The following is a 13,422-nucleotide window of genomic DNA, read 5'->3' as shown; positions in this document are numbered from 1 at the left end:
ATTTTCGACGACGATATTTTGTACCACGATGTTTTAGACCTGCGATGTTTTCTCTTTGCGATGTTTTCTTCCACGATGTTTTGTAGCACGACGTTTTCGCCTTGCGTTGTTTTCTCCGTGACGTTTTCGTCCGCGATGTTTTCAGCTGTAACCGTAGAGACTAGGTGTTTCTGGAACATCAGAAGGTGATCTCACGAAAATTGAGCATAATAAATATTTTCTTAAATAATATCGTTATTTAAGTCTTTTCATAGGAAATAGTATACTGTTACAGTGATCTGTTCATTTGTATTTTAATCTCGATCATATTTTTATTTTTTAAAGCTTGATAAAGAAAACAGAGCCAAACTCTCTGACTTGGGCTTTTGCAAAGTGGAAGTGATGATGTCTGGAAGCGTAGTAGGAACTCCCATTCATATGGCCCCTGAGCTTTTAACAGGTCACTACGATAATAGCGTTGACATCTATGCCTTCGGAGTTCTATTTTGGTACCTTTGTTCTGGTCAACCTCGACTGCCTTACGTTTACGAACAGTGTTCACACAAAGAGGATCTGTTTTCTCTCATTAAAAGAGGTAAGTTTGGGAAATAAACATTGTTTTTGGACGTTCCTTCTGGTTTTATATCATTCCAAATGGCATTAAAATGTGTGTTTTTCAAATTGCTTGCTGAATTAGTAGAATGTTTTCGGTTCAGTTAATATGCTATTAATAACCTCTGACATTAGCAATTAATAATTATGTAATTTGAATGCTGTGTGCTAAAAAAACGTGCCCTCTTTATTTGCGACACTTAGTTTTATCTTATTTATTGTTTCTTAAATAAAACTGTCTCCTTAATGTAGTTTGATTTCTTAAATGGAAGTTTTAGCCAAAACCAAAATAATATAATTTTTAGATTATCTTAGGAATAGTTTCATTTTAGGTTATTTTATAGACTAAAGTGCTCAAACACTATCTACTTTAGAAAGGAATGCTGGTTTCATGGTGGGATATTAGTCCATATTCTTAATTCTATTTGGAAAAAACACGGAAATTACAAAGCGAGTTCGTTCAGATGCTGGACTTCATTTAAAAAAGGCCAGTGCTGTTAAACATATAGGTCAAAATAATTTATCAGCTTGCGTGTAACTGAAATAACTAGTACTTTGAGGAAGCCTTTCCATGCATTTGTAGTTATTCATACTATTAATGTATGTTACTTACAGGGAATCAAAACGCACGGGTAGTTCAAGAGGATCCACATAGTTGTAATTCATACACGTATATTGAAAGGTGCTACTCAGAAAATTGAAATGCTAAGAGGTGTTAAATAAACGATAAACATTGTGCTGTTTAAAATGCGGCCTTATTAAAATCATAAGGAAATTTACCCAAGTTTTCAGTTTTCCCTTCTGCCTTGAGAACCATAATGGCATTCTTTTAGAAAATTCTGCAAAAGCAGTATATCATTAAATTAGAATTCAATTTATTCGTTTGTATAATCTAACATCTAAATGCATTAATTAGGTTAGCGATATGCAAAGTTCAGACACTTTTAACTTGTCAAGTTCTGGATGCCATTGCATGTAAAGAAGTTCCTCCAGATGACATTGCATATACAAGACTTCTTCCAGACGTAATTGCATGTAGAGGAATTCTTCCAGATGGCATTGTATGCAGAGGAATCCTTTCAGATGCCATTGCATCTACAGGAATCCTTCCAAATGTCATTGCATGTAGAGGAATCCTTCCAGATGTAAAAATAGTACATGAAAAGACTTTTCATACTTACGTAGCGACCCTGCTACCCATAATTGGCTTAAATCTCATGAACTTAGATGGCGAGAGAATACATTCCTGTGCACCATCGTGACATTCTTTATATTTCACATGTTGTATCCCAACTTTTATTATCTTCTTCGCGCTCTTCTGTACGCTTGAATCTACTGCATTAGGACTATTCTGTCTGGTAAAATCTGAACCTTCATTGTTCTAATCTTTTTCTATCCAAATTTCTGTGTTTTCTTCACTTATGTTTCCAGATCCTTAAACCCCACAAATAACAATGTACGTTTCATATTTTACAACTAAATTCTCTGCTTAGTTTTGGAGCTAATAGCCGGAGAAGACACAATAAAACGAGCAAAGTAACGAAACGATAAATGTAAAATGAAAAAGTAATGAAATGAGAGGTAATTCAAAGTAATGAAACGAGAGGGCGGAAAGAGGTGGAAACTTGGCATATCATGCCAAGAGGAGACTCCTAGAAACATCAAGCTATAAAATTGATGTTAGCTTATATATTAGAAGTTAGCTTATATGAAGTTTGATGTTAGCTTATATATTAGAATATATTAGAAGAAATTAAATTGAACAACTACGTTTCTTGGAAAGAATATATTTTGGTACAAAAATGTCTCTGATGTTTTATTTGAGGAGAATATTTTAGGGAACAGAAAGCGGTACAATTATACTTGCAAAATAAAATTTAAGAAAAGACAGTAAACAAAAAGACGGAATACCATCAACATGTCTCAAATACTCATTAAACATTCTAGTGCTTCATTCAGTTTGTAAGCGTTGTAAATTTCAGTCAGCAGAAACTGAGACATAATCTACTACGTGTGTATCTTCTTTATAACAATGCGCTTTCTTGGTTCTGATCTCATGTCACAATAGTGATAATTTTACAAAAATAATTAAGTTGATTTTTTATTATGTTAAGTTGATTGTTTTTTTAAAAAAATTTCTTTTTCTAGGCATGAGACCTGAAAGACTTCCTTATTTCGATGAGGACTGCTGGGAACTTATGAGTGAATGTTGGCAGGGGAACCCATCCAAACGCCCTCTTCCAGGAGAAGTTGAACGTAGACTAGAAGACATTCAAACTAAATTCACAGTCCAGAAGAGATTCATCAGATCCGAACTCAGCTGCAACGAAATGACGATGTCGCATGGATCGGACTGTTGGTCTACGTTCGACTCATCTAGGTCTTATACTGTTGTTAGCGACTCATACGCAGGCTGAAGAGAAACTTATGTTTTATGTTGACCTACCTCGCTTGAGTAAATGTATTGCAAAAACCTGTGCCAAGGACCACCCGGTCACGTATGACACGGGAGTAAGACATTAGGAATGAACTTTACTATGTGCCAAGAGGATTCCACGAGGCTCAAATGTTTTAGCTTATCCACCGCAGAACCGTCTCTGATGTTTCATTAGTCATTTTGTTGACTGTTTGCGAGCTTGTTCAGTATTATTAACAAATTAAGGTTTACTTATTACATCTTACAACCAAGTTCCGTTGTACATCAGAAGACATTTCTTGATCATTATGAGCTTGGCAAACATAAACTTTGTCGCTTTCACAGTATTTTTATCATCCAAGTTCTTGTTTGAGACATTTAACTCGTGGCTTCTGTGTGCAAACGATTTAGTTTTCACATTTTCGATAAATCGGAATATATGGTATAAGAACGCTTGGGAAGTTTGCTTTTATCACTGATATTGTTCTGATTTGTATACATATATTTGATTACTTTTATCATCTTAATTTTTAAAATGTTCTTTGAATGAATGTCTTATATATGTCGTGAAAGCTAATCAATTGATCATCTCTAAGTGCTGTGTTTTCATATACTTTTAATTGGAAAGTAAGTACAAATGCACAAAATGAATTATAAATAGTTATGGTATACGTGATGATATACATCATAAACGTGATATGACAGGAGTTTCATATTGAATAATGTTAAATAAATTTTATTTTAAAGGTTTTATCTGTGAATGCTTTAAAATAATTATGTATAATGATCATTATTTTGTATCTAATGATTTGAAAGAAATGAATAAATACGTAGAATTTGTTAACTATTAATTAAATTATCAATGAAATACATAGAATCATTTCCTTTTTTTAAAAGTGAAAAGAAATTTTAGTCAGGAGGGTATAATGTAGGTTTGCTGAAAGGACAGCTTTAAAATTAAAGTAATTTAGTAATTGCGACAGTATTACTTGGTGCATAGGAGTTTTCAGTTGAACGTGGAAAGAATTCTGAAACCTTGAAATATGCAGATTACAACACGGGAAAATTGCTCATAAATAAATTATTGATTATTGCACTTTCTACATATTAAGTGTGATATCGTCAAACATTCTAGTGCATTTGTAATAATGTATTTTTATGTAAGTTTATTAAATATTTTAAGACTTGAAGACATGAATTCTACTGCTTTACTTATATTATCCCTAGTTCTCAAAAATGGATGTAAGAATGTGTTTCTTATGAAACAAAATGGAATAATATAAATTATTCAATGCTCAGGTTTGGTGAACATTCAGTGCTCAATATGAATGGAGAAAGAAGCCCCTTAATTTACAGTACTTAATAGCGTATAAAACTAAATATTTGCAGTACCTGATCGTAATTTTTATAAATTCAATATTCGAATCTATAATCGTGATATTTACATTACTTCAATATACTTGAACTTGGAAAATTTGGATTCACTTATAATTTAATGATAATATATTATTCAGAATTAAATACTCCAGAGTATTTTTCGTATTTATAATTCATTTATGCACTCGAAGCCCACTTATCTTTATAACTATTTTTTACAGAATATAAGCAGTTGCAGCAAAATGAGCTATCGGTTTTCATTTGAAAATAAATCATATGCTTATAAATGTTCACGCAACTTCATTGTCACCGTGTGTTTTTACAACCCATTAAATTTTTTTTTTTTTTTTTTTTTTTTTTTTTTTTTTTTTACCATTTTACATTTTATGTGTATATTGTATGCCTCATAGGATTGTTAGCTTCTTAAAAGCTTTAATGTATTTATTAGCAATTGAAGTTGGCAATGCTATAAAACGATCACCTGCTGGACAGATTTGTAATGATTATTTTTAATAAATTTTTTTTCCTCATTTGTATTCTTTTATTGCATGCGATGTTCGAATTTTGCAAAACTATTAAATAATTGATTTCTATGATGATCTGAATGTAGACTTTTGTGTTTTTGCTGAAGGTACCCAAAAATTACATCCCTAGTCCACTGTTCACAGTAATTTAAGTGAACATTCTACACCTTACTCTGCAAGGTAAACATTTTATTTAAATGTAACTGTAATGCGTTTAAAAAATATTTCACCCTCTGTAATTATTCGCGGATAGAAATTTCTGTTATGACTTTAAGAATGGATATAGCAATTTCAACCAAGAACAAACATATTTTAGAACAACCAACATATTTTAACCAAGAATTTTTCAACTTTTAAGTACTTGACAAATCGCAGTTCTCGCGCAATATTAGGTAACAGTTTTTGATCTTGTAATAAGTTCCATCTTTCATATACATAAACGTTTTCCCTCCAATCCAAAACAGAACAAATATTAGGCAGTTCAGAAAGTTTTTCATGAAGTCATCTCTCTGTGGTGAGCCACACATGTTCAGCTGTAATATCGGTCAACAAACCAGAAGCCATTATAGAAACTTTCAAAGGAAATAAGCTGTCATATACACTTTCATTAATATTATTAGCGTGTGTAATTGGATTACGTGTGTAATGTGTGTTCCAAAATGTTTCGGAAATTTTAATTTAAAATTAGGTTTTGAATTTACAATAGCGCAACTTGGATTCGTTGCTGAAGTATTGTTTTGAGCTTACTTTCTCCTGCTTCGAGTCGGTTTTCTAATCGTGAAGTCACTGACCAGTCAAACGCTCGAGTTCAGGTCTTATTCTTCCAGGCGGCGTTGGCCTAGCTCCTGGTAGTGCTCCCTAGGAGTGAAAGTCATTCCAATACATCCTGCTAAAACACAGCAGACGGAGATCCTTCAGAGGATTAGCTTCAAGATGGTGTCACAATCCCAGAGCCCCAGTAATGTCTTCTCTTTTCCTTTCCCTCTGCTCTTAGCTTTCACTTCTCCCTTATGGTTTCTTCTTATGAAGGATGTAGCTCACCGCGAACTGCAGTTACAACTGTTTTGTTTCTATCTTACCAATGCCGAGCGTACAGAGTCTCACGGCTGGAAAGAAGGATCCTGGTAGTTGAGGGGGGGGGTACTGTTCCAAACACACTACTTTGACCTCTGCTTCGGCTGAAATGGGATGCACTTAGCTGCCCCGACTAGTATCAATGGGCTGGTCACTTGTCCTTCGTATCTGTGGCCTTGAGGATGAGCTTTCGGGAAAACAGACTGCAGGGCTTCACTTTGCTTATAACTCCCACTAACTCTAACTCAGGGATCTGTGTTCCCTCGTAGAACTCTACGGTGAGTAGAGCGGCCGGACCTGAATCTTTTCTATTTGTAATATGGCAACGTTAAATTCTTCTAACAATGACATGGAAACGAACACTTTTGGAACTATTGAAAGAATATATACTTCTTCCGTTAATAGAGAGAGTATCAAATGTCCTAAGTTTTTAATCATCACTGGTCAACCAGAAACCCCCCCCCACACCATTCCTTGTCAATGAATGACTACTGCTATCTCAGCTAACAAGCCAAAAAGCATAAAAAAGCTCCATTCAGGATGTCTGTTTATCGGTGCACAATCCTCTCCAAAAGTAACAAATATGGGCAAGCGCTCTATTAGTATGTCTCCAGAAGATTCTTTGAACACGTCCAGAGGTGTCATTTCAGAAATAGAGCTTAAAACTATTGTTGAAAAGAATAAGTGTAGAGAATGTCAACATACTATGAAAGTTGATTTATAGGTATTCGGATAACAGAAGTTAACTTAGACATTGAAAAAGAATACAAAATTTTAAATATATATGTGAAGTTTGGTATTTTAAAAAGAAAACGAATGATTTATTCAAAGAATATGTTAAATGTTTTAAAAAAATCAAATTAGAAACATTTGATAAAATGGTCTAAAAATTTAAGAAATAAAGAATATAAAAGAATTGTCACAGATTATAGAAAATAGAAAAAAAAAATCTAGGTATGAGGGATATAGCTAAAATTTGCTTAAATTCGCTATGGGGCAGATTTTATGAAAGAAAAAAGAAAATAAATGAAAATATTGCACAATTGGAAGATTTTTATAAAATCGTATTTAATGATACTGTAAAGGATTTAAATATGATTTTTATAAATGACAATTGTGTGAAAATGTATTATAAAATGAAAAAATAATATGTGAAAGATAATTTTAATACATGTATATTTGCCAGTTTGGCATCATTCTTACTTGAGTAAAAGACTAAACACCTTCGCATTCATTAATTATCGTTCATTAAACGTGAGTTGGTTTGTTCCCCTTGAGAAGTCAACTAATTTCCGATCAATAGCGATAATTACTTGTTTTTAATTATTAATTATTAATTTTGATTATTAATTTATTTTCAAAGATTGAAATTTTGTTATTCATGATTTAAATTCAAGTCCCCGTAAAACGTCTTTCTCATTATTTACATCCAAGTTACTTTAAAACACAATTTTCGGAATTAAACTTCCTACATATGGGTTCCCTCTTTTCTGATACTTCTACATAATTTATATTAGGAGATAATATAATCAATATTTCTTTAGTAAATAAATTATATATATATGGCAGTTTTTACTACTAGTTCTGCTATGATAAGGCACTGTGAAATGTTAGATAAATTAGGACATAAAATCTTATATTACCATACGGATTCTATTGTTTATATTGACGACGGCACTTATAAAATAGACAGAGGATGTATGTTGGGAAAATAGAAAATGAATGTATAAATTCACTGATATCTGATGCTCTAAAGATTATAGCCATATTTCGAATTAATAATTATGGAAGTAAAACCGAACTCAATTTTAAAGAGAGAAGTAAAATAAAAAACAGGAGAAACTACATGTAAAAATTAATCAATTTAAAATTTTAAAAGGTAGAAGTGTAAAACTAATGAAATGATTAAAATAATATAAATTGAGTTTTAATAAAAGAACTACTTTAGATAATTATGATACTGTATCTTGAGTATAAACGATATAGATCCATTATTCGTAAAATTAATTTATGCGTAAACTTAATTTTTATTTTATTTAGTAAAATGTTACTCTATTTTCTACTATAAAACGAAAACAAAAATTAATTTATGCGCCTCCTAGCGGGAAAGGGGCATGATAGAAATACACTTAAATCTAACAGGGGGCTTAGAAACTTTGATTATATCGGAAAACCTCTCATTCTTTTACTAAATAAGTATTATTTTCATTTTTAGTGTCATTTTGTATTTTTTAAGTTTAGGGGGTGTAAAAGGAGTTTAAAAAATCACTGTATTTTTATAACTTTTTTTTTTTGTCTTTTTTAACCTTTCCTACATTAAAATAAACTAAAATTCATGTCAAATTTTGAGTGTTCGAGAGGGTCATAATAAGGCGGGAAATGTTTATAATGAGCAGCACTATAAGAAACATGACATATTCATCAACGTATTGATTAAAAAATAAGCCTATCGATGAATATGCCATGTGTGTAGTACGTAACACATGCTGCTAAAGTATATCCACTGTGCCCACTTTTATTGCAAAAATTATTCTAGTTCTACATATAACAGTATGGTAAAGGATATCTTAGAAATTTTGATATTGAAGAAAAGTTTCAGAAACTCTCATTTAGATTTTCAGTTTTTTTGCCGAATGAATTGTCTCACTAATGAAACATTTTGTTCCAGTTTTCTTGGCCTTTCAAGTAATTAACTCCCCAAAATTCCATCCAGTGACCAATGTCTGAAGGGTAGTGGTATTATTCTCTAATCTAAATAACGGATGGCTTAAGAATGTGACAATTTAATCGTAATGTATGACTAAAAGTATTTTTATCAGTTTATTTGTTACCAAGTATTGATGATTCCGCCTTTCTTAATGCCGAGTGTCATTGCCATTTAAATAACCACTGAATGCTTAAATGCTTCGGAATAAGATTTCTGGAAAAATGAACTGTGTAAAATGGCTGACTTAAATTTTAAACTAACAATACCCATTAAATAAACTGAACAAAATGTTCTTCCAACAAAGGGCGAAAACAAATAATAATCAAAAAACGCCTGAAGGGTTAACACAATCTCGGAAATTCTAACAACATCCGGATAGAACTGTAAATAAGCGCAATCACCCGATTGTACTGCATCTGAATATTTCTTATTTCGGAAAACGGTCCTTTTTTTCTTCCACTATTCATTTTGAACTTTTCTTCAATCCATCAGTTATGGCGTTTCATAAAAACGTTTTGTGGATGAGATTCGCTCTTAAATATACAAATGCAATTACTCAGTAAAATGTTTTTGATTATTTAGTTGAAACGTCCATTTTCAACAAAATTGAAGGTCTTTTTTTATATATATGTATTAGTATGTATTTTTAATAACCTTATGGTTTTTTTTTTTTTTTTTTTTTTTTTTTTTTTTAAATTTCAAGAACTGGCATGTAAATTTTATTGAAACTAATGTTGCCATGAGATTCTAACATGAACTCAGTGATAGCCTTTGTATATACTATTCATATGCTTAAAAACTAGACAATTTATACATTTCATATTTAAAAATTAAGTAATTTATATTGACAAAAAAGCACTGCATTCTACTTCTATAGGAAATGTTGTGAGCAATGATCAAGTATTAATTTTGTTTGGAAAACCAAGAAAAAAGTAATATTTTTAAATTTTAGCAGCTTAAGATTTCTTTCTTCGCGACTTTTATAATAGAACACAGAGCATTATGCACCTTCAAATACCAGAACGAAATTTTTTCGGCTTGTTAATTATTATTAGTTCGCGGATTTCGTGCCCTGGCGAAACAGAAAAAATTTCAGCTTGTGCGAAATATTTCATGCAAGCCTCGTGAGTAAGCGATCCTCTAAAATAAGTGTGCACAAGTACTATGTCTTTAATTAAGAAAGCACACAATCCTCCACGTAGGGTAAATTTACTAAGAAAAAAATACCATATTTTCTTTGCTATTTCGAGCAGCTTATTTTAAACATAACATCTTATATTCCGACCCATCAGTATGTGCCTCATCAGCATACTTTCAGCTCCATCAATTGGCCGAAGTGGTTAAAATCACTAAATACTGGAGTTCGATCTGGCTCAAAAGAAGGCGAACGGGCTGGCTGCATGGTTGACTTATGCGGTTTTTCCCATGTGGAATATGAACAAGAGAATCTCCCTTAACTCTTTCGCATCGAAGCCGCCCGTAACGCCCGTTCATTCAGGCAACGGCAAACCGCCCCAACGCCTCGTTTATTTTCTACCTAGTTCTTTTCCCTCCACGGTAGTGTATGGCTCATTGGTTTCGCGAGTTGTTAAAAGACATGTCAATCATTCTTTTGAAGCAAATAAAGGAGAAATACGGAAAGCTATTGACGTTCGCAGGTGCAATCCGGCCCTAAGGTGAAACTGCACACAATGGAAGAAACAGCAGAAAAACCTCCAAGAGCAGCAAGGGGGAAAAGGAAAACTATTCCAAGACAAATTCGTAAACACGGGCGTTTTCGATGTTTGTTGAAAACAGATTTGGTCGTCTCTCGATGCGAAAGAGATGCGAAAGAGAAGTCCTTCACAGAGACATCCGGCCTCCTAGGCAGATCGCCTTCGTGTGCTTTCCAATATTCCAATAACTTAACCATAGATTCCAGCCCTTTTTTAAATCTTATGATTTTTGTATTTTTCAGTTTTTAAAATATTTTTGTAACTTTCTGAATTTTTCGAACTGCTAGATTATAATCCGAAGCTTTCAGATTATATTATTTTATACAGTTCGTTAATTTATGTTATTTTATTTACTTACTTATATTTATTTCCTTTATTACTTTCAGATAGTGTGAAATGGTAAAAAAAGCTATGTTTTTGTTAAGTTCAAATTTCACTGAATATCCATATAATGAATTCCATTCTAAATAATCCATTCTATTTCCATTATCCATTCTATTCCATTGAAATAACCCATTCTATTTCTTCATCATTGCCACCCATGAAATTTCATCTCAATTTTTATTTTCTTCGCACTTTTCTACTAACTTCTATTGAATCCTTAGGGGCAAGAATACTGCTGTCTGAATAAAACTGTGCATGCTTCTTTTCCGTTTTTATTTTTATTTATTTATTTTTTTCCATTCAGGATTTTACGATTTCATTATTCAGATCTTAAAAACGTTTAACATAAGAAATAATTTCAATGACAATCGGTATTTCATCATTAGAACCTTCCTATTTTGTGCAAACAGGACTGAGGTTTCTTTTTTAGCCATGAACTAATTTTAAGCTCTCAACTTCATTCCAAGCCTTGTAGAGTTTACTTTTAATTGCACTAACAAGTTATTGTATGTTAATTACCTATGCTGTCTTTCTTGCTTTCCATTTTCTTGCCAGAATACTAATATCTAGTCGGCGCATATTTAAATGGCTTAGAAAGCATAGTATTTAAAGGAAGGTTTTAGATTGTAGAATCAGAGCGTGTTCCGCTTGCTGAAAGCCAAGTTTGCTGATTGATTCTCTTGAGAGCTGGTTGTCAGCGGCGTTGCGTTATTCTCGCTATCAAGTTTTTTTAGATATGAGACAACTTGCGCGTTTTGTGTCTGTGTAAACGTTTGTATAACTTGCGTTTAACTTAGTCTAATTTAAATTCTCTTACTTTTTGAGTTAAGCCATAAATAATAGCTGGTTCAGTAAGCAGGAGTATTGCCTTCTGTTACTTTTTTATCTGAGTTAAATAAAAGAGTCTTAAACATCCTTCTTATGCTTTTGGGCAATTTCAAATACATAGTGATAAGTCACTTAAGTCTTAAATAAAGTTTTCGTAGCTTATGTTACCAGAAAGAACGAGACTTTATAGCCTTGGAAATGAAATTTGCCGAATCAAAAAGTTTCTGAGTTTATTTCCAAAATTTTCGTATTTAAATATAAGTCTGAGAATGATTTTTGTTGACAATGCACAGTTAATTCGAAGCATAGTGTAGCTAGAAAACATGACTGTTTTCGATGAGCAACAAATTGAAGAAAAAATAAAAAGACTTTTATTCTCAATTTTTATTTCAAAAATTTTTAACAGTTATCCAATAATCTGTAGATATTTAATTTTTTGACTTCATTCAACTTAAAAGTTTCAATAACTTTTCTCGTAGTCCTTCTGCAAGATTTATTTTATTTATTTAAGGCAATTTTATTAAACTTCGAAACGCTCGAAATGTTTTTTTAGTTTCTGGTAATAAATACCAATAAAACACGAAGATACTCAGAGGGAAAAAAGTCTTAACCAGGTATTTATTAATGTTTCCAAAATCTGTAACACTCTAAAAAATTTTATTTAATTTTGGGATCATTTTGCACTTTTATTTTTATGTGCTTTATAAACTTCATGCGAGCTATTATTGTAAATATTTGTATTTATTTTATTATAGGCTTGCTTCTACACGGATGTACTTTTTGTATTGCTAGCAATTTCTTTTTATTTATTGATTTACTCATTTTGCGTAATGCTTTTATAATTTTTGATTTCTCATCTTTTTTGAACCGAATATGTGGACACTTATTTTTTTTTTAAACCGTATATGAGGCCATTTATTTGGTTTGTAAATGTTTATCTCTAGCATTTTGCTGTTAATCTTTTGGCACTGAATTGATCAAGATTTAAATTTCAAAGACAGCTCAAACAAAATCACAGGATATGGGCAAAAATCTTTCTACTACTACGTTCTTCGCTGCAAAACTGTCACCAAGTCGGTAGCATTTGACAGCTTTCTGCCAATTTGGCGGCATTTGAAATATTTCCATAAAACACTTTTTGAATCCCTGGGAGTGATTTTTTAACAAGCTCCTAGAAATGCTCACGTTTCCCTTGGGTAATTCTATAAGTATCGACTGTGCTAATTGCTGCTCAGACACGAGCCATTGACGAGTCGAGACATGGTCACACGAGTTACTGCTGAGACTTCCTGCATGACGATTACACTATTTACACACTCAGATTGTTAATCTGAGATTTTTCTGCATTTGATAAGTTTTCGCAACGGTTTTAAGTGATTACTGTGCTGTAGAAAGGCCTTTGGGCAAATTTTACTGATCCTTAGTTTGATTTACACACTGATTTGGAGAGGATGTTTGATCTTTGACTCCAATTGCCATGTCAATAGTCGAGGAAATTCTCGAACGAATGAGGGAGTTGGAATTCTCTCCAACTAGAGACGATTGCTAAGGAAAATCTCTGGACTCCTGACTGAACCACCGCTTCATGCTTGTAATGCTAGCCGCCCTGCACTCACTAGATCTGAACTTGTACGGCTTCCCGACTAGGTTCAAGAAATAAATTAGATAACTCGTCAACTAGCAATAAGCTGTCTGCTAGCCCTAATATTGAAATTACGGAAGTTTAAAACCGATTTCCAGTGCTTGAGGAATACCCAACTTGACGAGATGACCTAGGATCGGGAAAATTTCAAACATAGTTCAAAT

The 13,422-nt window shown here is 32.5% G+C and overlaps 1 protein-coding gene across 1 annotated transcript in view; it reads left to right on the top strand.

The window, feature by feature from the left end:
• The window catches only part of LOC118198861 (dual serine/threonine and tyrosine protein kinase-like), a 131,780-nt gene extending 126,866 nt beyond the window's left edge, over window positions 1–4,914 (top strand). Inside the window, exons 15-16 of the mRNA XM_035370643.2 lie at window positions 325–574; window positions 2,740–4,914. Of these exons, the coding sequence (XP_035226534.2) occupies window positions 325–574; window positions 2,740–3,008 (519 nt within the window). The 3' untranslated portion in view covers window positions 3,009–4,914. The remainder of the gene's footprint in view (window positions 1–324; window positions 575–2,739) is intronic.
• The last annotated feature ends 8,508 nt before the right edge of the window (window positions 4,915–13,422 follow it).

Source organism: Stegodyphus dumicola, chromosome 6, assembly GCF_044657685.1.
Source record: "Stegodyphus dumicola isolate Sdum_Otavi_A_Nest chromosome 6, ASM4465768v1".
Taxonomy (NCBI): Eukaryota; Metazoa; Arthropoda; class Arachnida; order Araneae; family Eresidae; genus Stegodyphus; species Stegodyphus dumicola.
The sequence above is the reverse complement of the archived record's forward strand: the minus strand, read 5'-3'. Positions and strand labels throughout refer to the sequence as shown.